A 16,710-nucleotide genomic window follows, 5' to 3' on the forward strand; every position below is an offset into this window, starting at 1 on the left:
ATGAGATTACTTTTCTGAATACATTCTTATGTAAGAGACTTGGAGATTGTTGAAAAATGGAAGAAAAAATTTACTCGATAAGCTATATAGGCTATAGGATACCTTTGAAATAATAGGATACCTTAGAAAAAGAACTTTTTATTATAATATGCTTCCTTTGGAGACACATTCATTCACATATACACGTGCCCGCGCGTGCACAACACACACACACACACACACGGAACCAGTGTTAGATGGAAGAGGCTGGATTAGACCAAGATGGAAGAACACCCTGAAGGTCATTCAAGCCCATGGAAGGAAGATGGGTTGCAGGACACCAGAGGGTGTGCTGGGCTCTGGGACCATGGCAAGGCTGTGACAGGCACTTAGACTACGCTGGCACTTAGACTACTGAAGGGCCCTCTTGAAACTTCTCAGGCTCCAAGCTGCCACTCTGATTTGGGGAGGGAACGCTGCATGGGCTGAACTACAGCTTTCCAGAATCTTCTCGCCCATTTCTATTAGGCTGGAAAAGTGGTCGGCTATCTCAGAGCTTCTTAGGTGGTCTCCTTCCAAATGTGGGTTCCTTTATGTTGCCATATTAGGGTAGGATGGGGTGGGGGTGTAGGTGTGGGATGAAGTAGAAAGGCATATGGATGAGATAGGAGGGTCCTCTAGAAGAGGGTCATTTTCCCTGGGGCGGTGTCTCCCTTTCCCTGATGGAGCTTACACTGAGCCTGGCAGGGGGCGTGTATTTGGAAGGAACTGGGTATCAGAGCAGCATGCCTTTTTATTCTAGAGAATGTGAACAGATGGTTGCCATAGCTAATGAATGTTGTTTTGGGGAATAAAGGAGGAACCTAATTTCCACTAGAGACAGAAGTTTATTAAGTCCCTGGGAGCCTCCTCTCCACCCCCTTTGCCCAATGCAGTTCTGGCCTCTGCCCCAGAGAAGGTGGACGGATTGATCCTGGGGACATCTCAGTCTGGTCCCTGCAGGCTGAAGGGTCTCATTGTTTTTTCTATCCAATGCATAAAGCTCGAGATCCTGGTGTAGACACGTGGAGGTCTCCCATCTTTTTTCCCAAAGGAGACAATGCCCTGGGCCACGTTGTTGCACACAAAGGGGCCTCCGGAGTCTCCCTATGGGCAGAGAGAGGAAGGGCTGAGCTGGGCCTTCTTTTGGTCCTGGGCCCCTGCTGCCCCTGGGGATAGGTGGTCTCTGTTAGGGGCTGTGGGTGAGATCAGGGCCAGGTGAGGCCTGGGGCTCCAGCCTGGGCCTCTCACTCCCCTCTATCTTCTCCCTCAGAGAACCTCTTCCCATAAGCAGATGTGGGACAGTGTCTCACCCCTGCTAGGGACACAAGACAGGAGACTGGATTGGACGGAAAGGCTGAGGACATAAGGACACGGCTAGTTCTCACTGCCCCTTCTCAAAACACGGCTGTCCCAGGGCTTGGCATGGACAGTGGTGGGGATCTCACCTTAAAAGAAGACTTCCTCTTTCTTGGGTTCCCCACACACATCTGGGTGGTGCTGTTATATCGGTGTTTGAAGAGGGAGGTGCATTGCTTGTCCTTCTGGATTTCCAGCTCTACCTCATGCAGTTTCTCTGCCCCAGAGAGGCTGTTCGCGCTGAGTCTCCCCCAGCCGGCCACACTGCACACCATCCCTGGCCTCACCAACATCCTCCTCTTGGGCAGCCTGAGTGGGCTCACATACGTGGTCAGGTTGGCCTTCCTTTTCAGCTGAGTGCCAAGGAACAGCATTGTCATCTACAGATGGCTCACAAAGAGCCCGGGGACAGTCATGGCGTTGCCATCTTCAGAGCTCAGGGCGAGTGAGAAGGTCATAGTGGGAAGGAGGGACAGGAATGAGGTCTCAGGGAATATAGGAATAACGTGTCCAGGAACCAGTGGAGTGAGGGCCCTACCTGCAGTAACATGATGTCATTGAGAAAGGTTTCAGAATTATAGTCTTGGTGAGGGATGATTTTTCCCACGGGGATGCTCTGCTGGGTCGTCTCCTGCTTCTTGATGTTGTGGGCCCCCAGGATGACGGTGATGGAGCTGGACACAGAGTAGGGTTGGGGTGGGGTCACAGGAAGTACAGCCCCAGGGCCCTGGAGGGTATAGGACAGCTAGGGGCAGGGCAGGATGGGTCTGGAGAGGAATTACAGGGAATGGGGCCCCGGGGCTGAGCATTTCTGTGCCCTGTGCTTCTTGGCAGCCCAGACTGGGTGGGAGTTAACCTCATGGTTAACACCTCTTAACAGAAGGGTGGAGAATCAGGCTCTGCTTCTCACCTTCCCCTGCAGTGAGCTGCTGTTAACACAAAGTCCTCACGTACAAGGAAACCCCCGCAGGTTTTCCAGGTTTTATCTGGATTCTGGATCCGGAGATATGCCATGAAGGGACGAGAATGAGGCTTGGCTTCGTGGCCCCCGATTATTTTCCCTGAAAGAAAACTTCTACTCTGCATGCTGTGCTCATGAAGCTGCAGGCTGGAGAGGGGCTGAGGGGGAGAAACTGCAGCAGGTGGGAGTTGGGGTGGCAGAGAGCACAGTCTGTAGTAGCCAGAAGCAACCCAGAAGGCTTCCTCAGGCAGCCTCCCTGGCTTGCGACATGACCCACGAGACTCAGATTTTCCCTCTGACAAACAGCAGAGGAGTCCTTGTTCCTTGTGTCCTGCTGCAGACACTCACCTGCGTCAGCCTCGGAGGCCAGAAGAAAGGTCACCAAGAGCAGGAGTAGCTGCATCTCCTCAAGAAGGCAGCCTGGGTCAGAGCTGCTGACGCCCCCTCCTAGACTTCTAACCGTGGTGTTCTTCTCTGGTGTTGTGGTCTTTATCACGTAAGGCTCCTGCCCTCTGAGTGCCTCCTTCTGCTGTCTGATCAAGTCCTGGACTGAGTGAAATAACTTATCGGACACCATATCAGTATTGGAGATCTTAACCACACCAGCTGAAAACAGGAACCACCCGCTACAGATAGGGTGATTGAAAATGTTGCATCAGAGAGTAGCAAGTCCCTGAGGAGCAGAAATATGAGCCTTAGGATGATAGGTCCAAGAACATCTCATCTTCCTTGGCTCTCATTAGATCGTCAGAACGATCTTTTATTGAAGCCCCTTTCGAGTGAGACTCAGGGGTATTATAGGGGAGATTCCTTGCTTCTGGTGGAAGAGACAAAATCATTGGTGATCTGATAAGGATGCTGAGGGCCATGGTTAGAGGGAGGGACAGAAAGAATGGTGCAGGAGTAATGTTGAAGAGGGCTTGGTCCAGTTCTTAAAGAATTGAGTGGTTTAAAACAACAGCAATGACACCACCACCACTACCACCACAAGCACCATTTATTTTTCCCATGAATCTGCAAGTTGGTCCGAGTTTAGTGTGGAGAACTCCCCTTTGCTCCCATTGGTGTCAGGAGAGGCTTGAAGCCTGGAGGCTGGGATCACCTGAAGGCTCACTCTGCCCAGTGGTTGGTGCTGGTTGTCTACTGGGCAGTTCCTCTCTATGAGATCCTCTCCTATAGTCTTTGCATGGGCTTGTTTAGTCTTCCTTGCAACATGATGGTTGGCTTCCCAGAGGAGGCTTGTGCCCACAGTCGAGCCAGGCAGAAGCTGTGTTCTTTCTTTACCTAGACTTTGAGGTCACATGGCATCCATTCTACCATATTCAGCTGCTTGGGGCAATCAAAAGCCTCGACACATATTGAAAGGAAAGGGGCATAGGACCACTTCTGAGGGGGAGGAGTATTTCGGTCATATAAGAAGAGCCTGTGGGATGGGAGACACAGTGGCAGTCATAGCAAAGGACAGTCTGCCATATGGCTTTGGGTGCAGGTTGAGTTGGTCAGAGGACTTGAAACCACTGATTGGTCTCAGTTGAGGCCCTTGCCTTTGGACAGGTTGGGGCGTGCTCTGTCCAAACCAAATATATTGAGGATGGAAGAGGTTGGTTCTCTCATATGAGTTACTGCTACTGCGTGAAGTGGGAATGAATGCCAGGGAGCTAGAACAGTATCCTCACACAACTGTCTGGAGAGCTTTCTTCCTCATATCCTTGTAGCATTTGCTAAATAAGTTCTAATCGTCTCCCCATAATGGATAAAGAGAAGGGACTCATGGAAGTGAAAATATTATTGCTTCTAACCATGTTGATCCCAGGTCTCTTGAGAAGCACTAAAATCAATGGTGACTCTGGCAGGGTGGGGAGCCACAGGGAACCAGTAGATGGCATGGCATGCAAGCCCGTATGAGGAAGGTGCCCACGCCAGGCCTCCTCTGTGGACACGCTTCTCATCCTGCATGGGCTTGGACGCCCCGCACTGGGCAGCCCATCTTAGGATGGCAGAATAAATGTGAGATGAGGAGGGCAGCCCAGCTCAGGAAGTGGATGCCCAAGTGGTGTGAGGAGGATGTTCACATAAGGGACTGGCCTAGTAGGTGATACCAGAGCTCAAGTAAGCAGACAGGGGCTTCCGCTGAGGGGCTGTCCGGCTTAATTCATCAGAGATGGTTGAGTATAGTGAGGCAGGCTTTGGCATGAAGGGGCTGCCTTTAAAATGAAACAGCCCCCGCCATTGGCAGGGATCTTTTTTTTAAATTAGTGTTGCAAGATATATATTTTTTCCCTATAGTTTTTCTTTCATCTTATCTGTGTTTTTATATTTAAAATGTATCTCTTACAAACAGTACAAAATTTGGTGTTGACTTTCTTATCTAGACTATCAGTCTCTGTTCTTTAGAGTATTTACTCTCTCTTTACATTTAATGGAGCTGCTGAAAGGGTTGGCTGAAGAATATCTTATTGATATTTGATTTGTATTGGTATGATGCATTCTTTGTTCTTTTGTCCTTTTTCTGCCCATTTTGTCTTCTTTGTTGGCTTTTATTTATACCTGTACTTATTATCTTATTTACTCTAGGATTACAATATGACCCTTCACATATCACCATCTACTTTGAATTAATGTTATAACACTTCACCTAAGAACCTTGTAATGATGTGTTTCCATTTAACGCCCCCCACCTTTGAGTTATTTTTGTCATACATTTTACGGTATGCCATAATTCCTAAAGCATTTTGCCTTAAATAATCAGTGATCTTTAAAAGATATTTACATAAAGTCTTTTAAATGTTTTCTTTTTTCTTTTATTTATTTACTTATTTTTTATAGTTTAAAATGTGTTTATTATATTTTTAATATAATTTGTTGTCACATTGGCTTCCATACAACACCCAGTGCTCATCACAAGTGCCCTCCTCAGTGCCCATCACCCACTTTCCCCTCTCTCCCCCATCCCCATCAACCCTCCGTTTGTTCTCTGTATTTAAGAGTCTCTTATGGTTTGCCTCCCTCACTCTCTGTTTTTAACATTTTTCCCCCTCTTTCCTTCCTCCATGGTCTTCTGTTCACATAAAGTCTTTTATATTCAGTCACATTTCACACTGTTATTTCTCTTTTTCCCTTCCTGCTTTCAACAGGGATCATTTTCCCTTTGGCCTAAAGCCTTTTCTTTTCTTTTTGTGCTTTTTGCAAAGCAGTTCTGATGGCAACAGTTCTCTCACCTTTGTTTTCCTGAAAATGACTTCATTTTGCTTTTACTTTTAACAGTATTTTCCCTGGATATAGAATTCCAGGTTGAATTCTAGAAATTGGTTGCTGATTTCTTTTTTTTTCTTTCAACTCTTTAAAAAATGTCATTTGTCTGTCTTCTGATTCTATTATTTCTGGGAGAAGCTCCTTGTTATTCTTCTTGTTGTTTCCTCTAGAGTAATGTATCTCTTTTCCCTTCAACTTGCAATTTTTGATCTTTCTCAGACCCGGTATGACAATTATGTGCTTGGATGTGGCTTTCCTTGTCCTCCCTGAGACTCGCTGAACTTCCAGACTCTGGGGATGAGAAATGCCATCCAGGAATAGGCCTCTGACGAAAGGAACCCATGCTGCCCTTGTTTCATGGTGAAATATGCTGGGTGATGAAAAGCAGAGCCATGTGGGATACAGATAGGTAATAAACCTGTGAGTTCTCTAAGTCCACAAAGATGGTAATGGAAGGCCGAGCCATCTCAGTACACTTCCTGAAACACCTGAGCAAGATTTGCCGTTCCTTCAGGCCTCTCCCTTACCAGGAGCTGGCTTTGCATTTCTCTCTGGTCACACTGAGGCCCGACTGTTGCAGTAGGTGTGTGGGAAGGAAGGGTGGTGGGAGCAGATCTTGGGGATGAGGGGCACTTCCTTGAGGAAGAGTTATTTTATTTTGTTTTATGTCTTAATTTTCATTACAGAGATTTAAAAAAAAATTTTTTTTTAATGTTTTATTTATTTCTAGGAGAGAGAGAGAGAGAGAGACAGCATGAGCAGGGGAGGGTCAGAGAGAGAGGGAGTCACAGACTGAAACAGGCTCCAGGCTCTGAGCTGGCAGTCAGCACAGAGCCCGACGCGGGGCTCGAACCCACGAACCGCGAGATCATGACCTAAGCGAAAGTCGGACGCTTAACCGACTAAGCCACCCAGGCGCCCCCATTACAGAGATTTTTAAGTTAGGGAAGAATTGCTTTCTCCAAGTTGGGGGTTGGGGGATATTTCCCCAGACAAAGGAGGTTTGAAGGAACTGGCATGTTTACGGTGCTTAACTGCTTCCATCCAAATGTGCCCATGAGGAGACTGCAGCTTTACTGAGGCAGATGTTTTGAATACTTGTCCAGAAATGGCTGCCCCAGGAGCCTAGAGGCTTTCTCTCCAGGGAGGTGTCTGAGCAGGTCTTTTGTTCAGGGATGCCAATAATTCAACACAGACTGGGCATTAGAAAACATCTCAGGCTTCCTTTTGACAAAAAATTAGAAAAAAATGTTTACTTATATATTTTGAGAGAGAGAGAGAGAGAGAGAGAATCCCAAGAAGGCTGCTGCTGTCAGTGCAGAGCCCAACTCAGAGCTCGATCCCACGAACCTGGGGATCATGACTCGACCCGAAATCAAGAGCTGGACTCTTACCCAACAGAGCCACCCAGGCGCCCCATCATGTAAGGCTTCTTCCTGGCCTGGCTGTCAGGAGGCCTGGGCTCAGTCCAGGGTCTGTCCTGACTCTGGTCCCTTTAGTCAGTCATCTTTTTCTGGTACTTTGTGTCTTCCTCATCTCTTGAGGGAGGATGAGAGACTCTAGCGAGTGTTCTCAAACTTGTTGTAACCACAGAACCATTTCCTCGAAGTAACTGTAACATGTAAACTGAATATGCAAGTGGCTGGGCAACTTTAAAAAATCCTATTTTTAATTTTGCTTTCTGCATTTTCCTTTTTGTATTTCCCATTTTTTTCTTTATTTTTAAAATTTATTTTGCGAGAGAGAGAGAAAGAGAGAGAGAGAAAGAGAGAGAGAGAGAGAGACAGACCAAGTGGGGGAGGATCAGAGAGAAGGAGAAACAGAATCCCAAGAAGGCTCTCACCATCCATGCAGAGCATGATGTGGGCCTCAAACTCATGAACCCATGAACTCTGAGATCATGACCTGAGTGGAGATCAAGAGTCAGATGCTCTATCAACTGTGTCACCCAGGCACCCCTCCTTTCTGTCTTTGTCCATTAAGGAACCAGGTCCTTCATATGCTTTGGATGCAGGGATTTTTTTTTCAGCTCCAAATCAGAAGCTGGGTGATCTCATCGCTCTTCTCTTGCAAAAGTACCCGAGGTTGTTAAGAGCTTGTGTTGCTTCAGGTTTTGTGCATAAGATGTGAAAGGGCATGCCCTTGAGGGTTACGTGATCCCAGAGTGTTTAACCCATGTCACAAAAGAGGATGGCATTGTGTGTTTTTGATGTGTGTTTTTCGTGCGGGCTAAGCCTCCAGCCCAGAGCTAGAACTTAGGCTCAGTCCCAGGCAATGCCCACACTAGTGGCAAGACCTTGGCTGTGGCTCCTAGAGGTGTCTGGTGAGGTGAGCCCCGCACTGGGAGATCCTTGTTTTGCAAAAAATCATATCCTCCATGTGTGGCCTCCAAGCCACGAACTTCCAAATGTGGAAAAGTCTAGGCAGTCTTTGGGCTCTGTGGATGCAACAGTAACCATGGGCCTAAAGGGCAGAGGTGATCCTCCATGTTTTCCAGATCACATGAGCCTACCCGATTCTGGTTTGAGTCTGCACAGGCAGGGACTTGGTCATTACTGGGGTCTTTTCTGACCCATCCAACTGGATGGGTCTTCAGAATCAAACTTAAATTGCCTTTGGGCAAATGTAAATAATATGGTTTTTCCTACCATTTGAATCTAAACAATGACATTCATACCTGCTGCTTTTGAAGCAAATGAAAATAAGGCTACCCTATCCTCTAGGTGAAGAGGAAGCCCCGGTAAACAGTTTGGTCACTTCATGTCTAGATGCCAAATGACTAAAGTCATTTCCAAATCCCATACACTGCTGTTCTAGAGTCACATGTGATAACATCCATACAGACCGTAACCAACAATAATACTAATAATACTAATACTAATACTAATAATGAACAAATACAAATTCTCAATTCAGGTGGACTTCCCATAGAGATATAGTCTGTGGGGACCATTGTGAAGGAGGGAGAAGGGGTTAGGTGATTTGGGCAAAGTTTGATAGTGTCTGATTGACCTGGGCTAATTGATAGAGCCTGCATTATGTTTACTGGATGTTCCCAATCAATATCTGATACTTAGTAGGTGCTCAATCAGCATTTGCTTGTTGTTTGATGGAAAAAATTGTGCTTTCCAGCCCTACTGCAGAGAGGAGCCCTTTCTAAGTCAAAAGGCTGCTATAGCCCAGGATGGCCAGCAGGGAGTCTTAGCCTAGAGGCTGGCAGTGACAAGAGGGACAGGTTGAGAGGGACTCAGGCTACTGAGTGAGCAGACATCAGGGGGTCCTGAGCACATGAGGAGACACTGGGCTGGATGTGAGGGGTGGATCTGGGGACCCTGGGCACATGGGGAGGCACTGGGCTGGATGTGAGGGGTGGTGCTGGCCCCTACTGGGTGATAGATGGGGTCAGGGTTCTGGAGAGCCACTGCCAGCCCTGTCCTCCATGGACCCTGTGTGCTGCCTTCACAGGCCAGGTGCCTCAGATGCCCCCCTCTGTGAGGGCGTGGATGGGCTGACATCTCAGTAGCGAGGCCCTGTTGGAACTCGGGGTGTTCGAGGTGGACAGGACATGAGGAAGGGGCCAGCTCAGACCCGTACTGCCTGGAGGGGGCAGGAGTTGGTGACTGCTGCACACTCCCAGGGTATGGAACACTCTCAGGTATGGAGAAGAAGGGGCGGCCAGGAGACTAGAGGCTGAGCTGGCCCCTGAGCTCAGAAGAGGTCAGGGATGGGAACTCCGTCGAGATGAGGATCAAGAGCTACTCGAGAGACCCAGCCCCACTCTGTGCCATCTTCCTTGGCTGTGGGAGAGAGGTGTACTGCTCAGAAAGCCCCCTTCCACTTCCCAGTGCGGGGCTATATCCTTGAGCCTGAGCCCGAGACTGTGCAAGTGTGGTGTCCAGGACCCACAACAAGGAAGCTGTTATCCCTCCTCCCTGCCAGAGACAACAGGGGGAGAAAGTAAGAACTGCTCCTTGAGCCTCAGGACCAGAGAGGTTCATGCTCTCTCCTGATGGTGCCCAGCTTCAGCCCCGGCAGAAGGGCAGGCTCTGGAGAGACAGGTGTGAGTGAGAGGGAGCTGGAAGGAACTTTTCACGGAGCTGAGGGGGGAGGTGGAAGGAGGAGGAAGAAGAGGCAGCAGAAAACAGCACAATTGTGTTATTGGCCTTCTAAGGACGGAGTTAATGCCAGGGAATGAGGGTCAATAAACACAAATAAGAAACGAGCCCTTCATACTCAGTTCAGAGACATTTATTTGCTTGCTGGCACCTTCCCTCCCAGCCTCCCCAGTGTGATTCTAGATCAGCTTCAGAGCAAATAGTCTGGTTCCTGCAGGAAGAGGCCTCTCATCGTTTTCTTTATCCAGGGCAAGAAACTTGTGACCTTAGTATAGGCCCGTGGAGGTGTCGCATCTTTTGATCCATAGGAGACGATGCCCTGGGCCACGCTGTTACACAGGAGAGGGCCCCCAGAGTCCCCCTGGGGACGGAGATGGGGAAGGAGTGAGCCAGCTTCCCTGCNACACCAGCCTCCCTAGCCCCTCTGGGAAGGCTGGTTTGCAGGCCTGCCCTGGAAGTCGGAAGTTGAGGGCAGGGCAGACCTTGGACATTTTCCCTGCTTCCCTCACATCAGGTGGCTGCTCCCTCCCCTCCCCTCTACCAGATCCTCTGCTGTGGGTCTGCTGCTTCACCTTCTGTTTAGGGGCCTGAAAACAGGTGGTCGGGCCTACTACTCGGCATGGAGGATGAGCCCAGTACCCCAGGTGGGTGCCCGCTCTGAGGAGCCCCTGGTTTTCACCACTGCCTGTCCAGAGAGCACATATTTCTAACATCCGTGGCCTGGCATGGGGCAGAGTGCTGCAAACTCCTCCTTCTGGAGGAGTGCTGCGTTTGGATTCATCCCTCACCTGAAAGGAAGACTTCTTTTCCATTGGGTCTCCCACGCACAGCTGAGTGTTGTGGTTGTAATAATTGGGGAAGCGGGATTTGCACTCCTGATCCTCCTGCACGATCAGCTCTACCTCCTGCAGTGTGTCTGGGTATCTTTTCATGGCCACCTGTCCCCAGCCGGCCACGCTGCACACCTGTCCTGGCCTCACCCGGGCCTTGCCCCTGGGCAGGCCCAGGGGCCTCACAGCTGCAGTCAGCTTGGCCTTTCTCGCCAGCTGATGGGAAGAAGCAAGAGAGGCCAGCTCAGCCAGTGGTCTCTGGGCCCGGGTGCCCCGATGCGGCTGTCCGGTCTTCTCTCTCCCCTGAGCCACTGGGACTGGTCAGGCGGCCAGGAAGGGAAGGAGGGAGGGGTCAAGTCCCAGTGGGAGGAGAGACAGTGTGGACCCAGAAGAGCAAGGGCAGCGGGGAGGCCTCTTTACCTGCAGTAGCATGATGTCGTTGGCCAAGTTCTTTGGATTATAGTCTGGGTGGGGGATGGCTCTCTTCACGGGGATGATCTGCTGGGTCTTCTCCTGCTTCTTGATGTTGTGGGCCCCCAGGGTGATGTTGATGGAGCTGCATGGAGAGCAGAGTGGGGGGTGGGGGGATGGGGTCACAGGAAACAGCCCAGGAGCCATGAAGGGCAGGTGCAGCTGGGGTGGGCAGGACTGGAGCCACTGGGAAACTGAGGCAAAGGAGGGCCCAGGATTGAGCCCTTTGTGCCTTCTGCTTCTCAGCAGCTGAGGTAGGATTCTGGAGTCATTGGTGACTGTGCCAGTGGTTCTCAGGGGTAGTTCTCCAGAGAAACATGCAAAATTGCATGAGTTTGCATGCTGGTACCAGTGCATGCCCCAGCTCTTCTGTAATGCCCCTGGCTCTGGCCTCCCCTCTCCCCACTACCTACCTGCCCTCCCTGCACCCTTTCAGGAGCCCTCCTGGTCACGTGTTCCTTGGAGCCCTGAGAACTCCCAGGGAAGAAGGCAGGGTTCCCTGCTGGGGTTTTCAGAGCTGTGCAGGCTGTTGCTCCTCACCTGCCCCAGCAGTGAGCGGCTGTCAGCACGAACTTCTCTTGTATCAGGAACCCACCACACTGACTCTTCTGTCCCCCCTTCTGGATCAACAGATATACCATGTAGGGCCGGGAGTGGGGCTTGGCTTCATGTCCCCCGATGATCTTCCCTGAAGGAAAAGTCTGTTCTGCTCCCATGAACCCACTGAATCCACGGAGCAGGTGTGGCCTGGATTTTGGAGGGCCACGGAGGGGGCCTCAACTTTCTCCTCTGGGAAGGGGAAAGGCAGTAGTCTTGGTCTGTGAATCTGTCTTTTACATATAATTGGAGGTGAGCATACCTGTCTTTGGGATAGCCAAGTTCTAGAGGCTCCTGAAAACTCCACTCCTGACTTTGCTTCATTTCAAGTGAGTTTCTAAGGCCCTTGTCATCCTGTGAAGTCTAGGGTGGTGCCACTTTTCCAATGGCTAGAAATGAAGTTTAAGGATCTAGATGTTGTCTGACATGGCCTATTTCCTAGGGCATGACACAGAGCAGGTGCCTAGTAAGTATTGGCTGGCTGCCTAGTGAGCCTCTTGGAGGAGGGTTGGTAGGGTTGGTAGGGCCATTGCTGGTAGAATCCTGGAAAGCAGGGAAGTTTAGGTCTGCCAAGCACATCTTTGAAAGAGGAGAGCCACTAACAGCCTGGGAAGAAAAGCAGAGGTGGAGAAAGGGATGAGGAGCCTTGGGACAGAGCAAAGGCAACGGCAATCTTGTGAGGACAGTGATCCCATGAACTCTGGGGTCAGGTGAGCCCCAGGCGTCTCTCCCAAGCAGATGCTTTGGGAAGCACCTGGCTCATCTCACTGGGAAACTGGGCCTGTTCTGCCCTCTGCAGGGGCATTTATTATGTCCTCCTCTTCCAGTTTCTCATCCTCTGCTAGGAAAGTTCCATTTCCAGATGGCAAAGGTAGAGCCCAGGGAGGGGAGAGTACCCACTGGCTCTTCTGGAGACCAGCCTTCTGCCCTGGCCATTCCTTCTTCTTTTTTTTTTTTTTTTTAATTTTTTTTAATGTTTTATTTATTTCTGAGAGAGAGACAGAGAGAGAGCGAGAGCGGGACAGCGAGAGAGACAGTGTGAGCAGGGGAGGGTCAGAGAGAGAGGGAGACACAGAATCCGAAGCAGGCTCCAGGCTCTGAGCTGGCAGTCAGCACAGAGCCTGATGTGGGGCTCGAACCCACGAGCTGTGAGATCATGACCTGAGCCGAAGTCGGACGCTTAACCGACTGAGCCACACAGGCGCCCCTGGCCATTCCTTCTGTTGGCGTATTCAGCATCATACTTGAGAGTGTGAGGCAGGATGAAGCCTGGTGTTCAGAATGTTCCTAGTGGACAGATGGATTAGGGGTGCAGAGGGGCAGGAGAGCTCTATCCATCGTGGGATGGGGTCGGGCCTCTGAGAGTCGGGATGATCACTCACCTGCCTTTGCCCAAGAAGGCAGGACCAAGGCCAGCAGGAACAGGAGAGGCTGCATCTTCCCAGGAAGGCCGCTCAGGTCGGTGGTGCTGGTGCTTTCTCTGTGCTCTCTTTTAGCTCCCAGGAGAGGAAGTGGGTGCAGATGGGCTTGGTGACCTTGAACTCCCCTCTGGTTTTGAGGATGAGCTTCGATGGCTTTCTATGAAAGCTTCCCTGCCCCCACTCCCACTGTCTGATGGTGTTCCCTGGGTGGTTGTGTGAGAATCGTTCTGTGACCACATGAGAACCCACACCAGTTGACTCATACCTGACCACTTGTTCCACCCAGAATAAGAAACCAAAGGTATCAGGTAGGGGCTGGAGGATGTGGTATCAACCTGTAGAGGTACTAGAGTCCAGAAACCTGAGTCTCCAGTGATAGGACCACCAATGCTTCATTTCCATGCTGCTAAGTCCATCAGGATAATTTCATTAGTAGAAGTGTATGTAGGCCCTTGTCTGTATGATCAAACATATTAGAGATGTGTCTCCTTTCCTTAGAGGGCTGACAGTCTGGTGGAGGAGACAGAAACAGCAGTGACCAGGATCCAGCCTGGTAAGCATCATGGCGGAGGGATGCAAGGTGCTAAGAGAGCATGACCACTACCTACTAAATCCATGCAGCAACCCATTCATCATCACACCTTCTTTCCTAGGACTTTTAACATCTATTTTTAAAATACAAATGCTCAGTGTGATACAGTTCATCTCTCCTGTGAATGTTTTTAACCACAGTCTTGTACCTAATACTTATTGGCTTAAGTTAATGAACCACTATAGCCCTAGATGATGAATCCACTGATTAAGCCTTGGTCATTCCTACTTTGGGTGAACTGGGGTCACTCCCACCCAAACCACAAGAACTAAAACTGGGGAAGGGTTGGTTCCCCAAAAGAAGTTCAGATTACCGGATTGCTGATACGACGTGAAGTGGGAAGGCATGCTGGGCAACCAAAGACCAATAGTTGTCCTTTCAGTATTCGCTGTCCTCTGTCCAGAGAGTCATGCACCTGACATAGCAGGCTTGGCACATAATAGATTCACATTTGCTAACCAAACCCTGTTGCTGATCTCACTATAATGGATGGAAGGGATCATTGTTTCTAAACACCCAGGCCCAATTCTGTTTAAAGAACAACTAAGTAGGGGCACCTGGGTGGCTCAGCCGAGTGTCTGATTCTTGATTTTGGCTCAGGCCATGATCCCAGGGTTGTTGAGTCAAGCCCCACATCAGGCTTTGTGCTGAGTGTGCAGCCTACTTGGGATTCTCTCTCCCTCTGCCCATACCCCCTATTTACATGCACTCTCTCTCTTTCTCTTTCTAAAAAAAAAAAAAAAAAAAGGACAACTAAGAATCTCTGCGTGGTTAGAGTCTGGTGATTTAAGTTTCCATCTCTACATTTTCTGTATTTTATAATTTTTCTATGAGGAATATTTTATATCAAAATATGTAATTCCAGTGTAAATATCCTCCTTATCAAATCAAATGCATTTATGAAACCTCCTTTTTTTTTGAACTTAGCTTGCCCAGTAGTGGACATTTAAAAAATAAAAGTATCGGGGCACCTGGGTGGCTTAGTCGGTTAAGCGTCCGACTTTCGCTTAGGTCATGATCTCACGGATCGTGGGTTCGAGCCCCGCGTCGGGCTCTGTGCTGACTGCCAGCTCAGAGCCTGGAGCCTGTTTCAGTCTGTGACTCCCTCTCTCTCTGACCCTCCCCTGCTCACGCTGTCTCTCTCTCTCTCTCTCCTAAAAATAAATAAAACATTTAAAAAAAATTAAAAAAAAGTATCTTTCTGATTATAGTGGTAATATGTGTTCATTAAGAAAATTTGGAAAGTAGAAAAAATGTCACTCAGTTGTCTATCTCTTACAGACAGACTGTTACCATAAGCAGTGCATTTTAAATATCTGGAATCAAAGTATATATGTAATGTAATTTTCTTTTATCCTTACTTAACCCTATAGCTTAAGTATTTTCTTCATGCTCTTAAGAATCTATTAGCAATATCACCATTGCCTCTCTTTCCTGGTTATTAAAAAAGTTAGCATGCAATTATTTTCTAAAATTGTTGGAAAATTTGAAAAGTAATTTAAGCAAAGAGAAAACAATTAAAATTATCTGGTTTCTCATCATTCATTGATAATCATCTTTAATGTCTTGAAGTATGATCTAATATATTTTCCTCTCACATATATCTGCATTTACATTTTTATTTTTTTTAGAGTTTTTTCAAGTTTATTTATTTATTTTGAGAGAGAGAGAGAGAGAATCTCAAGCAGGCTCCATACTATTAGTGCAGAGCCCAGTATGGGGCTTGATTGTATGAACTGTGAGATCATGACCTAAGCTGAGATCAAGAGTTGAACTCCTAACTGACAGAGCCACCCAGGTACCCCATCTATATTTCTTAAAATTAAAAAAGGATTATACTAAACATGAGGCTATAACTCAGTTAAAAATTGAGGTGTTATATGAAACTCACATAATGTAATTCATTAAAGTGTACAGTTCAGTGTGATTTAGTGCATTCAAAATGTTGTGGGTCTACCACCTTTTCTAGTTTCAAAAGTTTTTCATCACTCCAGAACATCTATACATCCCATCCATAACTTAATGGGTACTTAATAACTTTACATTCTCCCTTCCCCACCCCTGCCTAGTCCACTGGCAACTACTATCTTTCTGTCTCCACGGATTTGCATATTCTGGAGATTTCATATAAAAGTAATCATGTAATATGCGACCTGTTGTGTCTGGCTATTTTTTTTAATGTTTATTTATTTTTGAGAGAAAGAGATGAAGAGCATGAGTGGGGGTGGGGTGGGGGTGGGGAGGGACAGAAGATCTAAAGTGGGCTCTGCTCTGGCAGCAGAGAGCCTGAAGTGGGGCTCAGGACTATGAGCCATGAGATCATGATCTGAGCTGAACTTGGATGCTTAACTGACTGAGCCACCCGGGTGCCTCAATATCTAGCTTCTTTATTAGCATTACTATTTCTCCACATCTTCATCAATACTTGTTATCTTTCATTTTTTAAATTATAGCCATCCTAGTGTATATGGGGTAGTATCTTGTGGTTTTGTTTTACATTTCCTTATGACTAATTATGTTTAACATCTTTACCTATGTTTGTTGGTCATTTGTGTATTTTCCTTGGAGGAATGTCAATTCAAGTCCTTTGCCTACTACTTAATGGAGTTGTTTGTCCTTTTGTTGTTGAGTTGTAAGAGTTCTTTATATATTCTAGATACTAAAACTTCTATCACATGTACAATTTGCAAATATTTCCTCCCATTCAGTAGATTATATTTTCACTTTTTTTATTTTCACTTTCTTAATACTATTCTTTAGTATGCAAAATTTAAAAATTTTTATGAAATCCAATTTATCTATTTTATCTTTTGTTGTTTGTGCTTTTGGTGTCAAATCTAAGAATCCAGTGTCAAGTCAGAGGTCATGAAGACTTACCCTATGTTTTCTTCTAAGAGTTTTATGGTTTGGCTCTTACATTTAGGCTGTTAACTCATTTTGAATTGATTATTGTATATGGATTGAGGTAGGGGTTCAACTACATTCTTTCCATGTAGGTGTCTGGTTGTCTCAGCAACAATCATTGAAGGTATTATTCTTTCTCCACTGAATAGTCTTGGCACCATTGTCAAAAATCAATGGCCATAGATGTTTG

The 16,710-nt window shown here is 47.7% G+C and overlaps 2 protein-coding genes and 1 long non-coding RNA gene across 5 annotated transcripts in view; 1 reads left to right on the forward strand and 2 right to left on the reverse strand.

Annotated features, from left to right (window-relative positions):
• The window catches only part of LOC144236785 (uncharacterized), a 159,642-nt gene that overhangs the window by 73,980 nt on the left and 68,952 nt on the right, over positions 1 to 16,710 (forward strand). The window lies entirely within an intron of this gene.
• On the reverse strand, positions 537 to 2,879 carry LOC144236650 (granzyme B(G,H)-like). Its single transcript, XM_077770276.1, has 5 exons — positions 2,687 to 2,879; positions 2,288 to 2,438; positions 1,916 to 2,051; positions 1,467 to 1,730; positions 537 to 1,125 (listed from the first exon to the last, which is right to left on the reverse strand). Exons 1-5 carry the CDS (start codon positions 2,739 to 2,741, stop codon positions 964 to 966), a joined length of 768 nt encoding a protein of 255 aa, XP_077626402.1. The 5' UTR covers positions 2,742 to 2,879; the 3' UTR covers positions 537 to 963.
• Positions 9,817 to 13,178, reverse strand: LOC144236651 (granzyme B-like). Its single transcript, XM_077770277.1, has 5 exons — positions 12,986 to 13,178; positions 11,547 to 11,694; positions 10,956 to 11,091; positions 10,494 to 10,751; positions 9,817 to 10,066 (listed from the first exon to the last, which is right to left on the reverse strand). Exons 1-5 carry the CDS (start codon positions 13,038 to 13,040, stop codon positions 9,896 to 9,898), a joined length of 768 nt encoding a protein of 255 aa, XP_077626403.1. The 5' UTR covers positions 13,041 to 13,178; the 3' UTR covers positions 9,817 to 9,895.

This window comes from Crocuta crocuta, unplaced genomic scaffold (genome assembly GCF_008692635.1).
Source record: "Crocuta crocuta isolate KB4526 unplaced genomic scaffold, BGI_CrCroc_1.0 scaffold175, whole genome shotgun sequence".
NCBI lineage: Eukaryota > Metazoa > Chordata > Mammalia > Carnivora > Hyaenidae > Crocuta > Crocuta crocuta.